The sequence below is a fragment of the Misgurnus anguillicaudatus genome, chromosome 19, assembly GCF_027580225.2.
Source record: "Misgurnus anguillicaudatus chromosome 19, ASM2758022v2, whole genome shotgun sequence".
Lineage (NCBI taxonomy): Eukaryota > Metazoa > Chordata > Actinopteri > Cypriniformes > Cobitidae > Misgurnus > Misgurnus anguillicaudatus.
In genome coordinates, this window is record NC_073355.2 from 17,545,733 (window position 1) to 17,573,585 (window position 27,853).

Here is a 27,853-nt window from a genome sequence, read left to right on the forward strand (position 1 = left end):
TCACATTCTCAGTTGACTGTTATCTTATATATCTCATATTTATGAATATAAATATTCTGTTACCGTGGATATTCAAAATAATTAACACATGTGCACATCACTAAAAATCCCTAGTAAGAAAATCTGCACACAATGGCAAAAGGTGCACAGGCATAAAGTTCAATCATATGGAAACAATCTTATGTGGTTTTTGTCATCAATCCAGGTGGATGTCGTATACCCAGCTAGAAATAAAAAGTTCTAAGAACGTTCCCTGAAAGTTCCCGAATGTTCCCAAAAACATTCTAGCCGTTTCTCAATGTCAATGAAGGATCCTCGGAAGCCAGAATTTCATGGATGCTACATCATCGACATCCGTCGAAGGACTGTTCCAATGTCGAGGATCCTCGCAATTTCAACCAAGGACTGAGTCCTTCGTTCGAGAAATATCCCATATACAGGAAAGGATGCAAATTTGTATCCTTCGCGCTCTTCACGCGCTGAAATCACCCACAATCCTATGCGCGCAGCACCGAAAGCACACCTTTCAATCACGCAATGACGTGCACTTGTTAGCCTGTTCCATTTAACGTGTTCTCCGAATGCTTAAAAGGAGCCTCGCCTCGCCTCTCAAGGAAGTGACTTGTAAGGACTAGTCCTGCCAAGGAAGTATCCTTGACATTGAGAAACGGCTTCTGCCAACGTTAAAAGCGGCTAGTTTTTTTTAAGTTCTAGGAACGTTTCTGTTGTCTGAACGTTAGAGTAATGTTACATTTTACCATTTTAAACGTTATGACAATGTCATGTTTTAATGTTCAAACAATGTTTAAAACAACAGCTGTTTATTATATTGACTTGTTTAATTGTTATGTAAATGATAGAGAAACATTACATTTTATTATTTTATAAAACATTATTTCTGTATGCAGCAATTACATTGCTGTAGAAAACTCAATTAACTTACTAGGTTTAGATGTTGATGTTTGTTTCATTTTAAGTCACCCTTATTGTGATTAGTATTTGTTTTAGTTGGTCTCTTGACACTTGACTTTTTGCTTGCTAGTTTTTTCCTGGTTGTGTTAACTTTGTGTTAATGCACCACGTTTGTTATGAACATGCCAAGTTAATAGTGTTATTCTGTGGTTGTTGGTACATAATGGTAAAGATCATCACCTAATTCATTTACTAATCAAAACTTTATTTTCTGTCAAAAATGTAAATGAGATCCAGCACTTTCTCAGCAGTTTGTCATTAAGGAGTTTTAGAAACTCTGGACAAAAAACACCCGCTGCATAACTGGGATGCACAAACATCAAGAATCAGACCACGAATCTCAACCATGGTGACAATCAAATGAAAAACTTCATGCTGCAATGCATGCTGGGTATTAACAAATTACAAACCTCATTCAGGACTCCCAGCATGCACTGCAGCATGGATAAATAAAGATTTTTTAAACAATTTTAATTGTCACCATGGTTGAGATTCATAGTCTGATTCTTGATGTTTGGGCATCCCAACTATACAGCGTATTTTTTTTGTCCAAAGTTTCCAAAACTCCTTGATGACAAACCGCTGCGAAAGAGTTGGATCCAATACACACCATTGGCAGAAAATAAACTTTTGATTAGTAAATGAACTAGATGATGATCTTTACCATTATGTACCAACAACCACAGAAACACACCAACAACCCTTCACAACAAATGTGGTGCACCACCACAAAGCCAACACAACCAGGAAAAAAACAGCAGGCAAAAAGCCAAGTGTCAAGAGACCAACCAAAACAAACACAAATCACAACAAGGGCGACTCAAAACGAAACATCAACATCCAAACCCAGCAAGTGAATTGAGTTTTCTACAGCAATATATTTACTGAACATTCAGAAACAATGTTTTCCAAAATAACAAAATGCAATGTTTCTCTATCATTTACATAACAATTAAACAAGTCAATATAATAAACAGTTGTTGTTTTAAACATTGTGTGAACATTAAAACATGACATTGTCATAACGTTTAAAAATTGTAAAATGTAACATTACTCTAACGTCCAGACAACAGAAACGCTCCCAGAACTTAAAAAAAACTAGCCGCTTTTAACGTTGGCAGAATGTTTTTGGGAACATTCGGGAACTTTCAGGGAACGTTCTTAGAACTTTTTATTTCTAGCTGGGTGGGGCCACATTAACTTATCACAATGTGTTTCATCCTCTCTCCATCTCCTTGTTTGAACCAGAGCTGGCTGATGATGTACTCTTGGTTTGGATGTCCTGACTCAGCACTGGGAAAGGAGTCAGCTCCCACCCTCTGTCCTCAAGCTGCTCTATACAAAGGCCACAGCACCGAGCACGAGGTTGATGGTCTGGAAAATTGCATTAAAACCTGCAGCTCTTCTGTCTATCTCCTTCATTTCATGTGCCGAATCAGATTAGTTCAGTTATGGATTGACTACATTTCTATGGAGAACCAGGTGCTTTACAACCTGACTGTTGTCGTATACAGTACTTACGTTTAATTACGTCTGCTGAAAGGAGACCCTAAAGGTTTGGATTTCTTGGATTCATTCAAGCATTTTAGGATTCGTCTGTCCTTGCTTGTAATTGACAGGATCTAAACGTGAATGTTTACTGGATATAAGAGAAGCGGCATGTGCTGTTTAAAGGCACTACCAAGGGCTGCACGATAAATCTCATGTGATTGTCACGCGCATCTCGTCAGTAATGCCGGTTTCTTGATTAGTAGTAAATCACCATCAGCTACTTTCAGATGGAGCGGCATTTACTACACAGAGCCGTAGTTCACTGACAATCGGGGCAATTTTGCATTGATTACCATGGACGTATCGCCTGCGATACAGTATATATGCGATATGGCCCAGCTTGTCAGGAAACTACGACTCTGTGTAGTAAATGCCGCTCCATCTGAAAGCAGCTGATGCCGATTTACTACTAATCAAGGAACCGGCATTACTAGCGAGATGCGTGTGACAATCACATGCGATTTATCGTGCAGCCCTAGTACTGACTATCATTTTTTAGCACTAGGGTCACCACTACCGCTCTTGAAAAATAAGTCACAGCCTATGACATCATTAATTTTTAAATTAGCATGGTTTAAATGACAGATGTGCGACAAAGTTACTATACTTTCGGGAAGCAATCATGATTAGCTAGTTAGTTTCTCCACCGATTCATGGTGGTTTAGCCGCAATGTATGTCGTGGGAAACACAGCCCTGGTTTGGATAGTAAAACAATCATTTGATAACACCAGAGATGCTTTTCTGCGGAGTCAGCTTTGAAATATATAATGCCTGATGAAGAAAGGACAAAAAGTTATTGCCATAGTATTGTTTTAATAGGTACTGTGGTGGATGTGTACAAAAATGAAGATGTAAACATAGATTCAAGGAGAGTCTATACATTCAGTCCTGTCAATTATCATTATGAGCGTATATAAGCAGTAGTCCTCGTGGTTTCTCAACAACAGCTTCTTCAGCATCCCTCATTCTCTCCATCTTCATCTCATTCTCTCCATCTTCCCCTCCATGCAGTTCCATTGGGGGTTTTGAGTTTAGAGCTCGAGTCGTGCTTTGAGCCCCTTCGAAGACAGCAAGTCAAGTTCATGTTACTTTTAGACTGAATAGGCATGTGCACTTGTGAACAGTAGTTACTCCTGAAACACATCTTGTCCAATCAGATTCAAGGACTGTCGTTAAGTGTTCTATTGATGAAACAATTTGATGATTCAGAAAAGATCTATATTTTATTCTAGTAATCATTTAGAAAAACGGTATAAATTGGATTTCATAAAACATTGTGATAATTATTTAAACTCATATTAAAGGAATATTTTTAACATTAAAATTTACACTTTTTAAAGCCTTTTTGGCATAAGATACAGTCTTTAAAATCTAATAAATATGAAATATTTAGTGATATTGATCTGTCCTTTTTTTGTGCTTTTTACTGGAATGCCGGAAAGTATCATTATTAAATACATCACATCTTGAAAGCAATTGAAAAGAAATCCTTTATATTCTGAAATGGATGACCTTGTTGCCTAGAGCATGCGTTCACACAGATATGACAGGGGTCAAATTTAAGTGTACCGTAGGGATGGAAGCATCCGTTTGTCCTTCAGTTTACATTTGCATCGATCCCAGTGGTCATGATGAGGTAATAAAAGGCTTTGTCCTGCAAACAAATGACTCCAAATCACCCTGATTCTGCACAATGCCTTTAATTTATCAACAAGGTAGCATTAGATAAAGATAATTAGTGTGCTGGCCCCAAGGCTGTCTGCGCTCTTGGCAGAGACTTTTAGGGTCAAACTTAAAAGCCAGACTTGAAATTGTGTCCCTCCTGTCATAAAAGTCCAGCTCCCCTCAAGCAGTGAGGTTGGGCAGGGGCAGGACCATTGACACTCAATTTCAGGCAGTTCTTCTCCCGTAATTAACGTGCGACGATAATACCATCTGATCCAAATGCAGCACGCCTCCTGTCTGCTTCTAATTCTTTCTCACTTGAAAGTAATTCAAGGGTTCGATGTACCGAATGTCCTCCATTCCCGCGAGAGCCGCTTTCATTACGACTGAATTGTTTCGCCGCCTCCGAGCCCCTCTGCTTTTATGTTTTCCTGTGACACGTATGAATTGGAAATGACTTCAAATAAGCAGCCGGCTAACATTATAGAGCGACTGTGTTCCCTCAGAGGAACACAGACACCTTAAGAATGTTGAAGGAGAACAGTTAGTGGGAGGAAGGAAATGAGGGTGCGGCAGACAGAGCAGTGAAATTACGATGGGGGATACTTAAGTAATTGAAGGGGTGGAGAAAAGGGCTGTGGAAGAATGACAGGGGCAGGAGAAGGCAGCAACAGGGAGGTTGTGGAGGCGAAACTGACAGATCTTGGTTAGTGAGGTAGTTACTGTACCCTGTGTATCTGCGTCCTCCATGAAGTGTGGAGGACCAGCAAGCACCACTTTATTCAGAGTGATGTTCTCATCATGAAGTGTAGAAGTCCCAGATTTCTGCTTAAAAGCACAGCAGAATGCGTCTCCCTTCGGTGTAACAGGATTTCCTACTACTAAAAGAGCTTCTATCTGACTATCCTTCCTACAAAAGTACAATAACACACACAGGCTGCTCAAACACCATACTCAGATCTCTCATAGATCTATACATGTTCAGGATGATTTCAGAGCCAAAACAAATGTTGGCAAACAGCACAGCACAAAGTAAAACTATATTGCTTAGAAGTTGCTTTTTCTTATCTTAGACTAAAGTGAGATCTTACTTAGTGTCACTTCAGTATTCATTTTTTTTTCAAATGTTTCCCGTAAGAGAAATAGGAACACAAACAAAAGACAACCCGGCAAGCAATTTAGCATTTAAAGTACGTCTAATAGGCCTCCATACACAGTCCAGACATCTAAGTTACAACAAGCAAAATATTTGGCTGTGGGTGAAAATTTTGTAGATGCCTAACCACAGCAAAAAATATATATGAAATAAAATAAATACATAAATAAAAAAAACTGGAATCACAGCTGACTTGAGCTTATATTATAGACTTTGCTTACATCATGAAATATCATCTCGCAAGTTATTAAAGTTATACAATTATATATTTAACTTAATTTGTTAAGGTAAAGTTACATAAAAATATATGTTGATTTGACAAAAAAGCTGATTTTTTTTACAGTGCATAGCCCAATTATCAGATCTAAAGTTATCCTAAACTATCTAACCTAAACTATTTTGAAAAAGTTACAAAAAGGTACAAAAGTTTTACAAAAAGTATACTTTTGTACCTGAAAGGGGCAAATTGGTACCTCAAATTTACACATAGTACCTTATGTGTAGGGGAAATGGGGCACAACCTAATGCTTTTTTGGCATTGGCTCTATCATTTAAAAAAATATTTAATTTAGGCTACGTTTACATGGAAACAATCTAAAAAGAAACCACAAAAGTGGCGTTGCGTTATCACTTTTTATTCCGCGTTTATACAAGCATTTTGAGGGGGAAATCTGCGTGCATATGGTGACGCAAAAGTGTGTGATATTCGATGTAGTATGCACTCCAGGCGGCAAGGTGGCAATGTGAAGCACTGACACACAACAACACCAAGTCTGTGTGCCTGCGTACAACCTTCTTCATGGTTCTCCCAGGTCTCGTTCAAAGCCGTCTGGTTTGCCTCCGACGAATTGGCGCATCAACAGTTTCACTGAGGTAATTAATGTGCCTTCTCTGATCAGTAATACTTGCTGTGAATAATTCGTACAACTGCTGGAAAGACTTGTATATTTATCAGAGGTGCTATGGCAACTTGAAGGTCCGACGTATGGAAATAATCTGACATGTTTGTTGTTATTTTCCTGAACTGACGCATGCCTGTGACCTAAACGCGTACGTGACGAGAGCCACCGTGAGCAGACTTTTGCGTTTTTACTCTTTAGACGAGAACGCGATGGTAGATCATTTTTAAGATTTCCACTCTGAAGTTTTAAGACCCCAAAACGCCATCGCCGTGTAAACGAAAGGCACATCCGATAAAATATTTTTATGTTTTCACCCTCGAGCGTTCTCGTGCTAACAGGTCCTTAGACTTATCATTTTTTACACAATCAACACACACATCTCTGCTATAAATGAAAGCTTAAAGTTTGCTTGTGGGACTTACCGTTATCGTACAATTACACCGAAAGTGACAGGAGTGCAAACGTTACAACTTACCCCATATGTGGGATTAATTGTAACAAACAGAGGGTTTGTTTGAAACACCTGCTAGAAAATTTTGTTTAAACACAAATAATTCAATAAAATTATTTTGATATTTTTGATATTGTTTATATATCTGCCTATAATAGATAGATATCCACAAATTCATCCATTCATGTACATCATCTAACCATCCTTGTATTAAGCATCAATGCATATGAACAGATTTTTTTTCAAAAGGCTGCATAATTAGGACAAAAAAATCATAACTGACAGATATTTCCCCTGATATTGTATGAACAGTTATAATTTTGAATAATAGCATTTACATTGTTTTCATTTCATGATCATTGTATACTTAGTTGTAACGGTGTGTTACAACTAACCCTGCTGTATAAAAATGTTTTCAATCCCAGCTACAAGTTACTAAGAGTTGTTGACATGTTTCAAAATGGTGTTATGTTTTAGATAACAAGACAGTGAGTAAAATAATATAAGGTTGGATTTGTTGACTTACACACCCAACACATAAATCGAAAAAAAAGAACATAAGATGAAGAAATTTACTTTGAACACTCCAAAACACTCTTTCCTCACCAATGAACCTTATTGTAAAGTGTTACCAGTATATTAACCAAAACACATAAAAACTTTTCACAAATTTACAGGAGATCATTTTCTGACAGTAAGAGAAAAAGACCAAAAGCACAGATTGCTCAGCCCTGTATAATAAATATTTAAATTAGTTGCATTACAATTAACCCCGCGTTAGTTTGTGCCCCACTCACCCCTACATACTGGTACCTTATGGCGCTTTTCTATAGCATAGTACCCCACGGGTCAGGTCGTGTCAGCTCACCTTACTTTGCCTCAGTTAGCTTTTCCATTGAGTTTAGTACCACTTCAGAGTGGGATTATAGACGTGTCGTTATATTTGCACTGCCTACTGCTGTGACATCATACAAAAGTGAGAGCGAGCATCGCTGGAATGCAGTGATCCCATACATTCATTTATTTGTCAGTTCGCAACAAAATCAAAATTGACCACCACAAATAAATGTTTTCACATCGCGTTTATCACTACCTCTGTATCACATCATAACAGTTTCTGTACAAACACCCATGGCGTCAGTCGACATGCTTGCTAAGATGCAAGAATGCCATGCATAAGTTACATGTGCACATGGGTCGCGGATGAAGCTACAAAATCGATGAATATACTGCACCATAGCCTGGAGAATTTAATAGGAAAAAAGTTTGACTTCATGTTAAAACATTATTATAAAAAAGTCTCACCTCTAGCCCCACTCATATGAGATCGTATAAATGCAATTGAATTAGCCACCTTACGAAATAGTTACGAATTTAGATTGTGTTGGGTAACTTTACCTGATGTGAGAATTTGTTGAGAACTCTTGAAAGCGACACAATAGATGTCTCCATTTGATCTTCACTCAATCTCATTTTGTCTAGGAGAAACCAATTAGATTTTAAAAGTTCTTGTGTAATTTTTCTTTCCTCGTGGAGAACTGCTAAAAATATAAGCTTACGGCCTTAAAAGGCCTAAACTAATGAAAACTTCATGAAAGCTTATAATGTGTGCTGAAGCCTTTTGAGTTTATCTACCGCTCATTAGGCCATCCACATAGCCTGGTAATACCATCCTCTGCTATTTTGCTTCGCTTCATAGACAGAGTCTGGCTGGGCATAATTGACAATCGTTTTCCTTCTCGTGGGAGGGGCTTGTCTGAAGTTTAAAATCATTGGTCTAAATGTAAGCCAATCACACATAACATTTGGATATGATGTGCTTAATGCGCCGGATCAGCCGCATCGAATCTCTGCTGTAAAATACACGTATGATGTGAAAACAAACCCATCGAGCGAAATACCGGAGTTAACATGGCTATGAACGACTTTTGCAGATTATGTAAAGTAAATCGGGCCAGAGCTAGTTGAACACTATCCTTACGGTGGCTTTCCACTCACGTCTAACGGGAGGAAAGCCCCTCTCTCCTCTCAAACTCTTCCACCAGACAACCATAACCATATTTAAATTAAATCTCCCTACCTTATTTTCTGGTTAATCAGGAATGTCACCAAAGAATGCTTGCCCACGCGTCCTCCACCATTAACTGTGAACAATATAATTCCCTTCCATGATTTCTCGATCGTTGTGCACGTCAAGCTGTGCTGCACACAGTTTCTCGCTGACGATCGGTAAAGTTGATAAATTAAACTTTTCCAAAAACTTGTCGGGAGCAGGGCAACAACATAATCTCCATTCAAATGTTTAACAAACACTTTTCTTGTTCGGGTTTAAGTTGGCAAGTGCCGGTTCTCCACAACAGAGCTTTCTGTGTCTCCATGTCCATAACAGACTACAACCGTGATTTGGCGTTTAGCGTCTACGTCACGGCTCTCAGCCCGCCCTCTGTTCGTTGATTGGACGGTCGTTTTGAGACCGGTGGAAAACGGTTTGAATGGGAGGTATCTCAGACTGAGTACAGAAGCGTAATGAAATTTAGCGGAAGTACGAAGTCTGACGTAGTCAGGCTACCATCCACAGAGCACAATAGAAAAACCATCACAGCTCTGCATGCAGGCCAAGCCAAAATGTCACCCAAACCAGGGAGCAGCTGTGAGCGTGAGCTCCCAGTGGAGGCTCAGTCTGGCTTGAAGACCCTCCGGTGGACCATGAAAACCAAGGGCATTAGTGAGGAATGGACAGTGGAGAGATTGGAGCTAAGATGGATGCTTATTTAAAGGAGACATATCATGAAAATCTGACTTTTTCCATGTTTAAGTGCTATAATTGAGTCCCCAGTGCTTCTATCAACCAAGAAAATATGAAAAGATCAACAAAATAACTTAGTTTTGGCAAACCATTCTCTGCAAGCATGTGAAAAAGGTCATTGAAATTTGGCTCCCCTTGTGATGTCAGAAGGGGATAATACCACCCCTTAATCTGCACTATCCAACCACGGCGCTGCCATTTAGTGCACAGATCAACAAAATTTTTGCGTACACCTACAAAGTGACAATTTTAACATGCTATAATAAATTATTTATATGATATTTTGAGCTAAAGCTTCACATATGTACTCTAGGGACACCAAAGATTTATTTGATATCTTAAAAGTGCCTTGAGAAATGTCCCCTTTAAAGGGGTTGTACTGTCTACCTGAACAGCAGGCACATGTTGTTAAACAAACATTTATTTTAATATTTGCAAGAAATAGAGTATGTTTAAATGGGTATAAAGTAAGCGACAGCTTGAGTAACAAAGTGTGAATATAAATGTTAGCTGATCCACGGACACTGTCAACATTGCTCAATGTTTGCTTTAACAAGGCATGTGGCTAATATGTGATTTATGACAACGCTTTGTGGTAAAATCAGTGCGCATCTTACTGAAGTGAGTCAGGCTGGATAGACATCATGTACATGTAATATTAATGAGCACAGTCTCTATTGGTTTAATCAGAGCTTTACCTAAAGGGGTCCTACTGCGAGAAATCATGGGTGAGGTTATGCATGCTGCTGGCCTTTGACATTTTGTTCGCTTTAAAGGTCACCGACTGGAGAGAATGGACTTTGGAAAGGATTTGTTTGCTCCTCTTAAAGCCATCAATCACCCTACCGTGCATTTTCCATTGATGGATTTCTCATATTCATTTCATGGACGTTTGATTTTGGTAGGTAAAGTTTTTTTGAAGAAAGAGCCACTATAATTTCCATCTCTTTTCTTTTTCATGCTCAGCTGGAGACTAAGCCAGTGAGGAACTTCATTACTTTAAGACCCTCCAGGAGCTCCAGAGCATTAATGTCTCAAACTACAGATTTTTCAGACTAGAACTAATGATTAAAATAGATGATGAAGAGGAGGAGCCAATAAAAATCCCAAAGGAGGATGTTAGTGTTAAAGATGATGATAATATTAATGAAATAGAGGAGGACCATGGTATCTAAGGTAAAAGATAATCAAAATGGAGATGATGAAAAGGAGAAACAGGAAGCATCTGTTTAGAAGGACCTGCAACAAAATACAGTCTAATCCGAACTATGGCCATGTCACTGCATAGCTCCATTACTGATATGAAGGGCTCTGGCTGCATCCACAGAGGTTTTTCAGTCCAACCAATTTCATCCAATAGCTCACGCCAAGCATTTCCTGACACATGGCTGTCTATGGCCTCCTCGGGCACCCTGAAAACAAAGTCAATTTCTGTATCCCTGCCTGCCAGCAGTCACCCATGGCATACGGAAAGAGAGGTAATTAATGCATTTAAAAAGCAGAATAGACCGATGAGGGGGCAGAAATAGGTAGGAAGGGAAACAGTATTGCTTGGCATACTTAGTGAATTTAGATTCAAATTGTTTATAATTTACTGTTATTGCTTAACTCGAGAACAGACAATTCTAAATAACAATTCCATATAATCTCTCCCTTAGGTCTTATTCAAACCCAGACAAAACAGGCATAAGCAGTGGCTACTCCAAAGTTCAAATTTCCCTGTTAGTTGGCTTGTGATCAAAATCAACGTGGATTTATTAAAACACCCTGTTTGTACCTTAAGCTAGCTGTAAGCATAAAAGGTGCATTTCTTCAAGAGCCTTATGAAGTCATATTCTGAAGCTTGACAGCTGTTGGAACTGTTCACTATGTCCTTATCATCTGTGATTAGAATGAACTACTGCTTAACTTGTGCATAAGTGTGAATGTTGACACACACATTGGCCGTAAGGTAAGGCAAAGGTTGGCACATGGGCGCTGAGCGCATCCTGTACTGGGTACTAATATTTTGTATACATGTATGTACTGAACCTGGTGCATATATTGTTCTCATCATGCCAAACAACTTTTGCAAAGTCAGCCATTTTAGATTCTGTGAAATGTGTATGCCATGGACTTTTACATACCCCTACTAGTGGCAGTGTTGGGGTTTAATGCATCACAAATAACGTGCATTACGTAATAATATTACTTTTCTGAAGTAACAAGTAAAGTAACAATTTACTTTTTAAATGTACACATTAATATAATATTATACATACATATAATATTAGTTACTTTTTTAGTTAAATTAATTTGATAAAAAAATATGTACTGAATTAAACTAAACATAGTCACATTATGCGTACACACGCCTGTGTGGGAACAGTTTGAGTGAGAAACTGACATGGCAGGCCAAAGCTCGACATTTTTGTGATGAAATATGCAATGCAGAACTTTTCAGTCATAAAAACACTTGCAAGCCCTGAAAGAGATCAAGCTTCAGCCAAGAAAAAGTACACAAAAGTAACTAAAGTAACGTAAACATTACTTTCCAGTAACGCAATTAGTTACTTTTTATTGTAATGCAATACTTTTAAAAGTAACTTTCCCCAACACTGCCTAGTGGACTCACGGATTGTCACTAAACTTTGTCAACATTATGCCAAGACGTTGAACATGCTAAACTGTGAACAGATTTTGATATCTCGAACAGTGTTGTCATGGCGAGGCAAATAATTTATGGCACAAAATTGAAAGTTTTGCAAACCAGAAACTAGGCATGAATAACAATGTTCAAATAATAATATTGATCTGAAAGAAGAGAAAGAAATGTTAAAAGTGTCATGCTGTGGTAATATAGTACAATAAATTTCATTCTAGAAGGAAGACTATGAGAAGGATGTGTCTTTCTTAGACTAATCATTTTAATGTCTGACTTCTGTCTCATTAATGTGGACATGATCTCTGAGGTTCATCACCCATGTCTGCTGTCTGAGAAAATATGGACTATAGAGTAAAAGGTCAGCCGGAGCACATTTGCGCCTGGTATTGGGATGCGTTGTGGTCGATCGGATCACAAGTGGACGAGAGCAACGCTTGTACGATTTGTTCCAGAGTTTATTTTAGCAACTAGTCAGACCATTAAACAAACAGAAACCTGAAGTAAAGTTCCGACCAGACACGTAACCGTGACAACACACGTGCGTCCGATGAAACCGTCTATAATTCTATGCGTAGGCGTGCGTGGGGAATGTGATTGTTCGAGCCTGTTCGAGTTAGAAAAAAAAAAATGAAATGGCAGCCAAGAAAGCTACTGGAACACAAATTTAGTGTAAAAAAGGTTATATTGTCACTATATTTTTACACTTTTTAATTGAATTTCTAGCGAAAAATTTATATTCTGGTTTACAAATATGGAATTCGTTATCACAAAGGCACTCCCTCTTTATTTTTCAAACAGAATTTTGTTATGCTGCCTATGAAGTCTGTCCGGATGCGTTTCCCAGAGCTTTCTTTATGCCGCCAAAGTCATAGCCTCATGACGCAGTGAGGCAACAAATCAGCTGCCATCCTTTTTGGGATGCAGCCCAGGGGCCTCATGTATAAAGCATGCGCACGCCAGTTCCCACGCAAAGGTTGTGATTTATAAAAAAACAAACTTGATGGGAGAATGGGCTTGCAGGGTGGGATATTAGGATGATTCATGTACACACACTTGCATGTGATCTGTGATTTATAAAGGGAACATTGCTTTGTTTTATAAGTCTTCATAATTTTTGGTGTATGCCATTTTTGGCTTTTGTGCGTACGTAGACTTTTAGTAAGAATCCCACGCAAAGTTTTATACATGAGGCCCCTGGTGTTTTAATTCATCTATTTTGTCCACTTTCGACTGCCTCTGTCCTGATTACTTTGAGGGGGGGGTCTATGGGCAAGTCCTTAAACATGAGTGGGAGAAATAAATGCACACAAATATTATGTGAGCGTACCGCTGCTTGTGTTAACATGCTGCACAACGTCAGCCTCTTTAGTTTTATCAATGCTGGTCTAATGACAGTAACAAGTCGGGACCGATGTAAAACATTGTGCTTGTACATTTCACATTAGATCAATAAGCAGAAAGTACTGTAGCTGATCTTTTGTGCCTGCTCCAACCATATAAGCGTCTACAACACAAAAGCAATCCAAGCAAATGTGTTTTTGACTACCTCTCAATGTGGTCGAAATTGGACGAGCTCACACCCATCCACTTGTGATCCGATCGACCAAAACACAACTTAATAGCAGGTGTAAAAATGGCCTAAAAATATAACCTCTGACCTTTATGCGCCACAGAGGAATCTGATTGATAAATGCCGTAGTATCTAATACTCTGAGTGTTCATTCATGCCTCTCTCTCTGACAGAATATATCCACCTGCCTGGAAACTTGTATCCGTTCTTCTTTGTGACACTGCAGACCCTTGTGTCAGTGGCTGCCATTCTGGACAACAGGATATCTGTGTGCACAAGACCATCTGAAAGCAGGCAGCTGCACAGGATTTGGGATTAAACCTTTCAAAAGGCACTGCGGCACAGTAAGGCTGTCTATCAGCCCGTCAGTTGCCTGTCTTGTCGCTGTCTCAACAATCTAAAAAAAATATAATAGCCTGTGGGCAAGGGGTTGTGTGGTGCTTTGGAACAAGCTAATGTTTTTGTGCACGCACTAAATAGATATGCTGAGCCTCAGCAAATATTACAAGCTGTCTGGGGGAGAACATTTGCAATTACCTCACCTTTCCTACTGTTCTGACTTCTGTTATTATAATATTTTACAGTTGCATGACTTTCCTTTACATGGCTGAGAATGTAAAAATAAGGATTTAAATGGGATTGCACGAAAACCTTGAGTCCGCGTGAGTCCACTAAGATTTTAGTGTTTTTTTAATGGTCCTGTTTTACATTAAGATATGTATTCATGCATTTGGCAGATACAGATATTCATAGCAACTTACAATGCATTCAGTGTTAACTGTCTTAGCTTGTGTGTTCCCTGGGAAGTGATCTTGGAGATGCTAGCACTGTGCACCATTGATCTGATGAAATGTGCAATGTGTATCAATAACAAATTGTTGCAATATATCACTGTTTGTCATGAACGTAATTTCCGAACTGACCAAAAAATCTTTAAAGCAGTAAATCTCAAAAGGGATCTACAGCCATCTCAAAACAGGCCACATCACATTTATATTAACACAAACATACAGTTTTTTCATGCATTGCCTACAGTTTTATGACATATTCATAGTATTACATAATTGTATTTACATATTTTATAATTATTCATCTTGGTGCATTTAATTTCAGCATTTACTGTATATTTTTAATCAAAAGTTGTAGCTGTTAGCATTAGTAAAAGCTGGTATCCCCAGAATGTATCTGTGAAGTTTCAGCTCAAAATACACCACTGATCTTTCGTTATATGATGTTAAACATGGCCATTTGTGGCTGCAATGACTACATGGACTACATTAAAACATGTGTCTCTGGCAGAAGGTTGAACTATGCGCTAATAAGGCGAAGTCTGTGACTGGTTATGGTTGAGGCGTAATCATAGACTGTAAAAAAGATAGACAACGCGACGTCGCCTCATTCCATTGTAATGAATTGTAGCCAAAAATGTCCGACCATGGTTGCTGCCATGTTACGTAAAAACGTCAATTTGAAGCCAGGGCACGCGCAGAATGGCACCCAATTCAACCATTCCTATCATAACGACACGCCCCATTTCTGTAGCATCAAAGTCCTAGCTAAAGGGAAACTTATCACAAAAATGAACAATTGAACATATAACAGCATGATAACAACTACCTTAAAGCATAGGTCCCCAACCACCGGGTCGCAACCCAGTGCCGGGTCGTGGACAAGTTGCCACCGGGTCACAAGAACGTCCTGAAAAAAAGTGTATAATAGCTACGCAATAGCTTAATTGTATTTTGTCCTTTTACGAGCCGACTTCATTTAACATCAGTCATTTAAACCTTTGTACTGAGCCTCTCTCTCTCTCTCTCTCTCTCTCTCTCTGTGCATCAACGATCACTTTGTTGTCATTAGAGTTTGAGCATACTTCTAAAACACAATCGATCAAATAATCGCAGAGGTATGACTTTATGAATCATTTGCAAATGTAGCCTACCTCGCAAATCATGTCTATACGTAAAGACGTTCAACTCTGTGACATCGAAAATGACTGAAAAGTAATTGCAGGCTTTCATTCATTATCCAGCGATCGTGGCACCATGATCAAAATAAATCTGCAGTATCCATATTATAACGAGTACACTTTTAACGTTGGTTTGAAAGGAACCTAAACATTTAATCATGTGTCAATCATTATAAAAGCATAAGGTAAACACGAGTCTCCGTGCCTCCGTGCCCAGCCACAATTCTTCTGCCATTTCTCCTCCATCACTGCACAATTTTTTTTATTGTTCGGTTACTTGAATTTGGGGCTCGAGCCTGACCTGACGTTCAAGCTGCCTTCGAGAACAGCAAGCCAAGTTCGTTTACCATTAATTATTAAGACTAAATGGACAGACAAACTCGTGAAACAATGAAAGTGAAACAATCCGCCAAAATATGCATGGTTTAAATGTTATACATTTAGCAAAGGAGGATTTTCAGCACTTTGTTTCAACAGCAACCACCCCTCCCTCCCAAACCTGACCCCCTGTCCGCAAATTTTTTTTAAAGCCGGTCCGCGGTGTAAAAAAGGTTGGGGACCCCTGCCTTAAAAGACCAAACCAATTTTTGGAAAAGTGTAATGAGTTCGTTTGCATGGAGATGGTGGGGTTTATGACTTGAACTGCAGCCAGCCACCAGGGGGCGATGCCAGTGGCTTCACTTTTCAAGATGTATGAGGCACACCCAGGCATAATAAATGTAAAATCACATTGCTAGGGGATCTCAACAGCCTGTTTTGTGTGACTGTTGCGGTTTAGAGGAGATTACACAAAGAAAAATAGATGGATTTGTATAATAAAAGGATGTTTCCGCACACACACTGGCGCTTCATTTTCTGCTAGAAACACATAAAAAATGCATTTTCTAGGTAAGGGGGGCTTTAATGCACAATGAACTAACATGAGCAAGTGTATTGGCATTATCTTACTAAAAAAGTTGAATAAATGCAGACAAACTACTTTGCTTATTGTTATGTCATATAACTAATTCTGTGCTGATGGCAATTTTTTTGCGTATAATATACAACACACATTTTTTCTTCACAAAATTCGTTCAGAAAGGCAGACTCCGCTATCAATGCCTTTATATAATGCTTACAGCCCAGTTGGGTGATGGAGATTAAGACACATTTAACGAAACCTTTCCTGACATGTCATCTATGATTTACACCAGAGCAAGATCTTACGCATAGCCCTAACATATCACTTAGGAGGAACCAAGGCGTAACCCAATAAAATCCCACCCTTGATCCACTGCCTACCGCACAGGGTTTTATGAACCATATCTGTGCACTTGGGAAACGCTTCTTTCCTCTTTAATGAAAGCATGCCTTCCTTGCATAATTCACTTGTGGATGGCTTGAGTGAAATGCAAAGTCTCAAAGTAATGGTAAACCATACCCCCCTATCTCTCTCTTTCTCTCTCTCTCTTTCAGTTATTGTTGTGCTGTTATGTCCTGAGATGGCTTATAGAGGGTCAGGCAGATAGTACAATTCAAATGAGTTTTTACCGCTATGGAAATCACTGTTAGAATGTAATATTACATACGTCTTTGCTTGTATTTCCTAGAACCAAAGAGTATTTAGAAGCTTCCATTAGCTTTATAGAGATACAGTATTGTAATGTATGGTTTTCATTTTGTGCCGGCAAGTTTGTGTTCCTTTCTTACATTCAGTCTCTGGGTATACAGTCATGCTTTATGGCATCATTTTATTCATATTAGTTGGATAATGTTGGTAACATGCATTATTTGACATTGCCATGATCCTAATAGGGGACAAAAGGGTTTTAGCTACAGGGCAATACTGTATATTGGTCCTTTACTGTGGCACTAAACCTACATAATGATCATTCATAGCACTCCGCTTATTGCAAACACACACATACAGAGAGAAAAAATCCCATTATATCTATTGTTAGGAGAAAGTGCAATGGAAAGAAAAGCCTTTGCCTTCACACCAGTTTCCATCCTCTCTTAACTCACAAAATGATTTGTGATACAGCCAACATTGGTTATAGCTGTCTCAACGTGGAATCAAAGCCTGGCAGGGATAAATGTGAACTGAAGCATACTTTCCCCCCTTGTCCATGCTGCCCTAGGGAGCTTACCTGCTCTTTGTGAGGGTAGTGTGTTTTAGAGTCCCATTCCCATACGATTACATTCCCCCTTCACAGCTAGGTATTGCATTTAAAAATAAATGAGTATCAAGAAAAAGCTTACAAAAGACTTTGAAGTCAAAGCATGTTGTAATGAACAAAATCCCCCTCACACATTTCATAATTTCTATCAAAATGTCACTCACAAAATGAAAACTTTGTCATTTACTTACCCACTTTGTTCTGACCAAGAGCACATTATTTCTTTTATCGACCACAAATTGTGTTTTTTTATAATTTTCATCTGTTCCTCGTGGGAAAATAGTATAACTTTAGAAGAACTCAAAACAAATCTCCTTTTTGGTATTCTTTTTTTTTCATTTTCGGGCTCGACAGACATGGTCCTCATACACTTTTATTATATGAAAAAGAGTGTCTGGGGATTAGCTCAATTTTGTACAAATTGTTTGTGTAGTATATCTTTGAAGATTACAGATCAAAGTTCATTCTATGCTATATGGGTGCATTACCAAAAGTGGTCCCAAAAGCCACTGGTTGTTTTTATTTGAACATTTTAAAGGACACAGTTTAATCGATCTGATTTAGCTCACAAGTTCTGGCCCTTCACACTTGACAGTTTTAGAGTTAATGGTGGGAGAACATGAATACTGTTGTTTTCTATTGCTGTCAGATGGTAATTGGCAAAAGGTTTTATTCTCTACATTTTAAATGAATTAAGAATTAATAAGACATCTGGGTAATAACATATAATGCAATGATATGTAAAAAGACCTCTTAGTTCAGTATGAAACTAATGTTTGGCTTTAGTATAAACATGATTTGTAAAATTGCATTTCTAATGGCTCTGTGATCATCAGCTTTTCCTTTCTTCTTCTCTGCTCTTATCCAGGGTGCACCTTTGGGCCCATAAATGAGACTAAAATGGTGGATGAGAAGAAGAGACAAGAGGATGAAAGCCATCAACAATGCTGTACACTGGGGAAATAAGCACAGCGAAACAAGACCCCGCTCTAGCACTCAACTATAGTTAAAACCACTCCATTGGAGACCTACCTGTAAATGCATAAGCTATGGTCTTTAATAAGTGGCTTGAAATATCAGTACATCAACCCCCAACTCATGTGAAATAATTCTCTGGACCAGAGACTGGACATTTGTGTCCCTTGGCTAAATCAAGGGATTGGGTTTTTTACCCTGCCAGAATACTGTGAGGTTCCATCCAGCCTAATTAAAAGTCAAGTGGTACCACAAGCTGCTACCAATTGGTATTTCTCATGGCTTCCAGGAGAGCTTCAGGAGCTTTTAATGGAGGCATGGTGACGAGTGCCTTCTTCTGCTCTGTGGCCATAATCTATCTGACTTACATAGGTACAGTGAGGGGGGATTGCTGGCTTATAGAGGGAGAAAAGGGCTTTGTATGGCTGGCTATTTGCAGCCAAAACCAGCCACCCTATGAAGCTATCCCTCAGCACATCAACAGCACCATAGTGGACCTTCGTTTGAATGAGAACAAGATCAAAAGCATCCACTACTCTGCCCTTAGCCGCTTTACCAACCTCACATACCTGAATCTGACAAAGAATGAGATTAATTATATTGAGGATGGGGCTTTTTCAGCCCAGTTCAACCTACAGGTTCTCCAGTTGGGCTTCAATAAATTGCGGAACTTGACAGAAGGGATTCTCAGGGGTTTGGGCAAGCTGCAGTACCTCTACCTCCAGGCCAACCTGATTGAGACTGTGACACCCAATGCCTTTTGGGAGTGCCCAAACATAGAAAACATTGACCTTTCCATGAACCGCATCCAGGTGCTAGATGGGTCTACATTCACCAGCCTGACTAAGCTGACCACCTGTGAGCTCTACACCAATCCTTTCAACTGCTCTTGCGAGCTCTTGGGGTTCGTCAAGTGGCTTTCAGTCTTTCCCAACAGAACGAGTGAACGGATGGTGTGTGATTCTCCTGCTGGAGTCTCTGGTTACAGTCTCCTAAGCCAGAATCCAAACAACCCAACCTTCCGTAACGCTCTGCATATGCTGTCCACTGTGTGCACGGAAGACTATGTGACTCCGTACATCCCTGTGCCTCCTGAGACCACCACTTACCCTCCTGACTCAACACCGTGTGGGCTGGAGGACTGTCCCTCTGGGACCGAGCCTGAGGAAATCAGCATCAGTCCCACATACATTGACTTAGATGTGAAGCCAATCATGAAACTCAAACAGGTGACTCACACAAATGCAGTAATTACCGTTCAGATTCCTTACCCCTACAAGAAAATGTACATCCTTGTTCTGTACAACAACAGCTTCTTTACTGATATACAAAATCTGAAACGACAGAAAGAAGATATTGAACTGTCAAGACTGAAACCCAACACAGACTACACCTACTGTGTGGCTTCGATAAGGAACTCCTTGCGTTTCAATCACACCTGTTTGACTCTATCCACAGGGCCTAGAAATGGAAAGGAGAGAGTAGTTAGCAATGCAACAGCCACTCACTACATAATGACTATCTTAGGTTGTCTTTTCAGTATGTTAATTGTTTTAGGCATTGTGTATTATTGCTTGAGAAAAAAGAGACACCAGGAAGAAAAGCACAAAAAGGCAGGTAGTATGAAGAAGAACATAATTGAGCTTAAATACGGTGGGGAACTAGAAGGTGGGACTATATCCAGAATGTCCCAAAAACAAATGATGGCAGGGGAGAGCATGGCCCGCATGCCTTATCTACCCTCAGGCAGTGACATGGAGCAGTACAAACTGCAAGACATATCCGACACGCCGAAAATGGCCAAAGGGAATTACATGGAAGTGAGGACAGGGGATCACCCAGACCGAAGGGACTGCGAAATGTCAATGCCTAGCAACAGCCAAGGCTCTGTGGCAGAGATCTCAACAATTGCCAAGGAGGTAGACAAGGTCAATCAGATTATTAACAATTGTATTGATGCTCTAAAATCAGAGTCCACCTCCTTCCAAGGGGTAAAATCTGGTGCGGTATCAACGGTAGAACCTCAGTTAGTACTTATATCAGAACAGCCTCAGAGCAAGTCTGGCTTCCTTTCGCCTGTCTACAAGGACAGCTACCACCACTCTTTACAAAGACATCACGGATCTGACGCTTCTCCAAAGCGTCCAAGTACAGCCACTGGTGGCCCAATGCGGAGCCCAAGGCCATACCGTTCAGAGGCGTCATATAAGTCTGAATCGAAGTACATAGAGAAAACCTCACCAACTGGGGAGACCATTCTAACTATCACACCTGCAGCTGCAATACTGAGGGCAGAAGCAGAGAAGATTCGCCAGTACAGCGAGCATCGGCATTCCTACCCTGATTCCCACCAAATTGAGGAGCTGGAAGGACCAGACAGTCGAAAAACCTCCATCTTGGAGCCCCTGACGAGGCCTCGGGCCAGAGACTTGGCTTACTCACAGCTCTCTCCCCAGTACCACAATCTCAGTTACTCGTCCAGTCCTGAGTACTACTGCAAACCCTCGCACAGCATCTGGGAGCGCTTTAAACTCCACCGTAAGCGTCACAAAGATGAGGAGTACATGGCTGCAGGTCATGCCCTGAGGAAAAAAGTGCAGTTTGCTAAGGATGAAGACCTGCATGACATTCTAGATTACTGGAAGGGAGTGTCAGCTCAGCAGAAATCTTAATCCACCTTTGTCTGTGTCTTTTTCAGTTTTGATGGACTACAAAGACAGGACAGAAATAAATCGATGATCTAGTGAAATCACATTCTAATGGATAAAAAATGACACGTCAGTGAATTTCAACTTAGGGAAAAAGGTTTGTGTACCAAAATTTAAAGATGTTACTTAAAGCAACAAGAGGAGAATATATTGCAAATATAAAAATATATATGTTGAAATGGATTTTTAGTATTTGGTTACCGCATGGCCAAGTCCTGTGACAGTGGATTTGCTGTTGTGTACTGTAAGACTTAAAAGAATCCACCCATGACAGATCTTCTAAAATCTTAGTATTTCTTCTTGCAGGACCACTGTACTTTATGGACAGTTTTCGCCCAATATTTCAGTTGTTCTAAATACAGATGAACTATGTACAGATACTGTTTCTATATTTGCAACGTTTGCTGTTAAAATGGAAAAAAAATCTATAATGTGTATGATTCAGGTTTAGACCATGGATTTTGGAGTTAGCTCCTGTGATATTATCTGTCCTTAAATGAATGTTTACCGTCCTGATGGATAAACATTGCACTGGTCAATGAAATGGCATATTTTTCTTTAGACGACAGTTTACGCAACCCTGCTTTGCCAATTTTCTTTCTTTATCCACGCCATTGATCAAACCGCACAATATTACACTAAAGCTGATGAAATGTTACATTGGTGTAAATCATGACCACAAAGTGTATCAGTTTGGTTGGGATGGTGTAGATGAAACATCTGCAAAATGATTGCAGTATTAAAGCGAAGAAAGCAAAGTAAAAAAGTAAAAAAAATAAGATTAGTTCAGTAGGTATTTTTGATTTGTTTACCAGTAACACACTCAACAAAATGCTTTTGCTTTGACCTTAAGATGCCTAATAATAGTGAGGGGTTATCTGATCATGAACCAAAGTGCTTGGTTGGCAGCTCATCATACTTTTCCTGCAGATGTTTTCCACCCATCTCGAGCCAACAGCCCAATGGATGAATGTATTACATACATAATAACATAAAGCAGCCTTTCAGCTGCTGTTAGTTTTTGTTGTTGTTGTTTTTTACAACCACCCTATTCCCATTTTTCATGCTGTATGCTGAGTTTTGATATTCATTCATCTTTTCAGTTTCATATTTGTCATTTCTGTCAACAATATTTAATCAAAAAAATAATAATGTTTTTAAAACTATGGGTATTGTTTTAGGCTTTTCTACTGTTTGGCGGGTAAAATGCTTTTGTAAATGTTGAACGCCACTGCACGGACATGGAGATGATCAGCGCTGACCTGGAAGGTGAGACATGAGTGGGAAGGAATAAACTACTGTATTCAGCTGAACTTTTGCCAGTAGATCAGCTGAACAAAGTTACAGGAAGTTACTGGGTTGTCCAATTTTTTATTTCAACCGCCTTAAACTTCTGGAACTATCTGTATAACTGTATTTTTCTTTATCTTTAAGTGTTGATGTTTTTGAAAGTCTTCATCTGTTGTCATTTTTTTTAAAGACGAAACATTTCGGTAGATTTCAAAAGCTGTCCGATTTATAGATAATCTAGCAAGTAACCTACATGTTTTTATATGGCATAGTGTAGCACTCCTGTATCTCATTCAACTTAGACCTGTTGGAAAATTTGTGAACGGAGAGCATCTGATACAAACAAGAGCACAATGAGTGTTATTTTGTATTTCTTAATACTATGTCACCTGCTTTCAGACAGAGTACTGTGAAATAAAGGAAAGGGTGCACCCATACTTCCAGTATTCTCATGATAACATTTTTTTTTCAACTGTGTCGGTGTAGAACATACAATATATATATATATATATATATATATATATATATATATATATATATATATATATATATATTAGGGCTGTCAAAATTAACGCGTTAATAACGCGTTAACGCAAATTCATTTTAACGCCACTAATTTTTTTAACGGAGATTAACGCAACGCGCAATTTCTGTTTGACCCTTGGTCCAGCCCATAGTTGAATGAACAGAGACGCAGACAAATGTGACTCTCTCTAAATGAGTAAAAGGTTTTCATAGAAATAAGAACATTAAGCAAATGGTCTACCAAATCCAATGCTCTAAATGCTCGTTGGACATCTGATATGATCTTTATTTATACGTCTGAGAGGTGTAACGTTACCGTCCTCCTAATGCTTAATCTAATACAAAAATGCATCTTAATTCATTTTGGTTTCGCTTTTATGCATGACTTAGAAAATAGACTGCAGGACTTGCTTGATGTTAAAAGAGTCATTAAGAGAGATAAAGTTCGGTACCTGATTAATGTTAAAGAGTTATTAAGAGCGACAAGACTCCCCTCACGCTGACTGACTGATATCTGAAGCGCGTGCACACAGACGCGCGAGTGCGCGACCCGGATATATAGACATCTACACAAAATTACAGTTTTACAAATATCTGTTTTGATAAGAATTCACGCAGGTAGGCTCTATAATCTGTTATGTTTTAAGTAAATGTTTGGTTAACTGTTGGGTAAAAATATCTGATGTGTAACATTATATTAGATCACTTGGATTTTAAGCAGTCTGTCTCAATATCAATCAAACAAAAGGAAAAAAAGTTGAACATACATTGATGATGTTTTTGCTTTGTGTGTGCTAAATCTATTAGTTTTACCAGTGATTTTAAGGTATTGATGTGGTAATATAATGTATGGATGTGGAAATTTTTGTGGTAATTTGACTCTTTCAACTTTAAACACGTGTAGTTCTGTCATATTTTGTTATATTTCAACAAATCATGCATTGTTCTATGTTTTAATAGAGAATGTCAAAATATGAACAACTATTTTTTTAAATTTGCTAATTCCGACTCAACTTGCCTGCACAGGTCACAAATGATGCAGCAGCAAACAAAAATGGAGAAAGAAAAATCTTCTGAAAGGAAAATTCATATACAAAACAATGGCTGGTGATTCTGTTAAAATGTAAACAGACTGTTGTTAACATACATTTGCATAAAGCATCTATATATGTATATATGATTAGAATATTAAAAACCTGAAAAGTGTTAAATTAGGGTAAATTTAGAATGGATAAAAATGTGCGATTAATTTGCGATTAATCGCAGTTAACTCATGAAACCATGCGATTAATCTAGATTAATTTTTTTAATCTATTGACAGCCCTAATATATATATATATATTAATAAGACCATTTAGTTCTTTAATTTTTATACCTGAAAATCATTTTACACCGTAAATAGTTTTGTACAAACATCAGGCTTACAGGTCATTACATTTGTAGGCCTTGTAACTGTTTATTGTTTTCGTGTTGATGTTGGTGGTCTTACAGAATTAGAGTTTATGATCATATAAAGCAATTTTTCCATTTTAATACTTTAGCTGACTTTATCATTCATAGTGTTCTAGCACATGAGTGCTATAAAGTTAATGCAATTTCTAAGTAGTAAAACAAGACACTAAAACAGTATTTATTATTAAATAACTATATCGCTCATGTGTGAAATTTCAATGTTATAATCTGAGAAACCTACCTGTATTATAAACTGATTTAAGACATTTATGAATTGGGTCGATTCAGAGTCCCACTTATAGCTTGACCTTGTATTGTGAGAAGTAAATATTTGAATTCTCTTTGTAGCAATGCTACCATTTATAGTGTGGTGACTAACATTATGTATTCTCCTCCTTTTTGACTCCAGGCATTCAAATCTGAAGGTCAGAGGTTTCTTCCACAAATGCACAATTTGCTTTAATAGCCATATTTCCTTGTGACAGATAAATCCTGGCATCTTCCAAAAAGATACAGAGCAATTTGAATTCCTTTCAGTCATCATAATAAATAGCTGGGTAGCACATCAAATATATTTTCGAAAAGTAATAACACCTTTTTCACAATCATACATAGAACAGTGGGTGTGATATTGGAAGATTATGTGAAATTTTAGATAACTCCTACATCAAAAAATGAAAACGCATTAAAAATTCTTTCAATGTTTTAGACTATATTACAATCATGTTGGAATAAGTAAGGAATAATTGACGACGGGCCAGGTGAATTTTTCGAAACTAATGCACACCCAAGGTGATAATGCGGCACGACGTGAAGGGGATGTGCATTATTTTCAAACATTTTCAAAAGATTGAAGTCATTTATTCCGCATTTACCACAGACATTGCTAAAATATTGCTAAGGTGGTTATTTAAAGTCATTTGCATACCCATACAACATTTCTCAACCAATCGAAATAAAGAATTCAACAGCCCTATAATGTAACAATAATAACAATAAACTAAGAAATGTACTCTAATGTTTTATAACAATATGGGTAGTGTGAATGAAATTCAGATGTAAAACAATCATCATGGCCATTGTTGTTGATGCATCACGTGACATATATCGTCATAAAAACAAGTGAGCTGTTAACATGGATTATGTTAAACAAGCCGTAATTTAACCACAAGGAACAATTAGAGCCGAGTTATTGCTTTCCAACATTTTTGAATATTACAACACTCCTTCTTCATTGGGTGACTCATCTCCTTCAGAATCTTACGGGAAGTAGGTCATCCGGGTACTTTTACCAACTGTTTTTCAAATACTATGGCTGTGTCTTAGGCAGCTGACTTATTGCCAAACTGCCTCATAAGGCAAGGACTTTGGAGGCAGCATTTGTGCATGAAGGCAGCTTGGAAAGTCTTCATTAGCTATTGGCTCGAAATATAAACAAAGCACGCTTTTGTGATAACTAATTAACTAATTGAATATGTAAAAACTACTATACCAATTTCTCGCTAGAAATGCAATCAAAAGATGTAAAAAATAGCTTTATTTACACTAACTGTGCTCAAGCCGTTTTCTTAGCAGCCATTTTGCTTTTGAACCCAAACAGGCTCGACCAATCACATTCCACGTGCACACACATGCATAGAATTGAAAATAGGCTTTATGCCCAGCTGCACTACTTCCTGAACTTCAGCCAGCTCCTTGTTTCCTGTCTGCCATTATTGGACAAAAAATTAATCCAGGTGTGTCTGATTATTGTTGTTGTGACTACTGAGGTCAGGCACACCTGGATTAATCAGTTTGTTTGTGACTACTGAGGTCAGGCACACCTGCATTAATCAGTTTGTCCAATAATGGCAGACAGGAAACAAGGAGCTGGCTGAAGTTCAGGAAGTAGTGCAGCTGGGCATAATGCCTATTGAAGGTAGCGAAGAAAACATCTATGCTGCCTTCAAAAATCAACCTGATGACAGTATCTTTGGAGACAGGAAGTAAAGCAAACACTGGATCTGGACGTGTCTTGATGCCTTCCTAGCTTTGGAAGAAGGCCTATAAATTCGGACATACTACTTGCATTGTCTTCTCATTTCCCCCTACTATATAATATAGAAGTAGGGGATTTTGGACACATCGTGTGACTCCTTTATCTGACACACCTGACTCTGATCTGATTTGGTGAGAGCTCGATGAGTTACAGTTAGTCCGTCAAGTAAGAAGTAATTACAAAATGCAGTGAGAACCACTGTGTTACGTCATACAACTAATGCCATGCATCAGTACTTTCCAATCCTGGTCCTTGAGTATCCCTTCCCAGAAAGATGTCTCATTATTCAAAATACCTGATTCAACTCATGAGCTTGTTAGGGAGACATGTTAACCATTATGGAGAGAGGCTGATGAGTTAAATCAGGTGTGTTAAATAAGAAGACATCTAGGAGAGGGTACTCGAGGACCAGGATTGGGAAACACTGCCATACATCTTTTTCCACATAACTTCTTTTCAACATAAATTCAACAAACCCCCGTTGGATGGTCTGGTTATTGCAGGAGGTCTCTATGGAATTCTTTCCAAAGATTTAATTTCCTTGCCCAAATGCTAAAGGTTGTGATTTAATCCAGTCATGTTTGGTGGATAGTTCAAGGACTCCCCCTTCTCATGACCAGACATACTGTGAGTGGGATCATTGAGGGGGGTTTGGATGGACTGCTGGGTTTAAAGGTGTTTTACTGATGATTTATATTAGCTCCCACTTGTGTTGTAACATAGTTCTTTGTATTGCCCTCGTCTGTCTAACTAGAGTGAAGAAGCTATGCAGCCAGCTTTACAAAGCCCCCAGTGAGCTGGAAGAAGATGCAAATGAGACCAAGTGTTAAAATTCATAGTGTTCCTTCTTTCACCTTTGGAGATATGCAAGCATCCATCCATATTCTAACAAACCTTAATAATATTTGGCATGAGATGAGGTTTTTCTTGTGCTTTCTAGCCAAATTTAAAGGTCTGTGATGTCTTGAAGGGTGTACACCAGTAGAGAACAAATTAAGTAAAGCACAGATAACAGTCGG

General features: G+C 38.7%; 1 protein-coding gene across 1 annotated transcript in view; it reads left to right on the forward strand.

The window, feature by feature from the left end:
- Positions 1–23,256, forward strand: part of elfn1a (extracellular leucine-rich repeat and fibronectin type III domain containing 1a) — a 102,737-nt gene extending 79,481 nt beyond the window's left edge. The window contains exon 3 of the mRNA XM_055190542.2: positions 18,715–23,256. Coding sequence (XP_055046517.1) covers positions 19,100–21,493 — 2,394 coding nt within the window. The 5' untranslated portion in view covers positions 18,715–19,099 and the 3' untranslated portion in view covers positions 21,494–23,256. The remainder of the gene's footprint in view (positions 1–18,714) is intronic.
- The last annotated feature ends 4,597 nt before the right edge of the window (positions 23,257–27,853 follow it).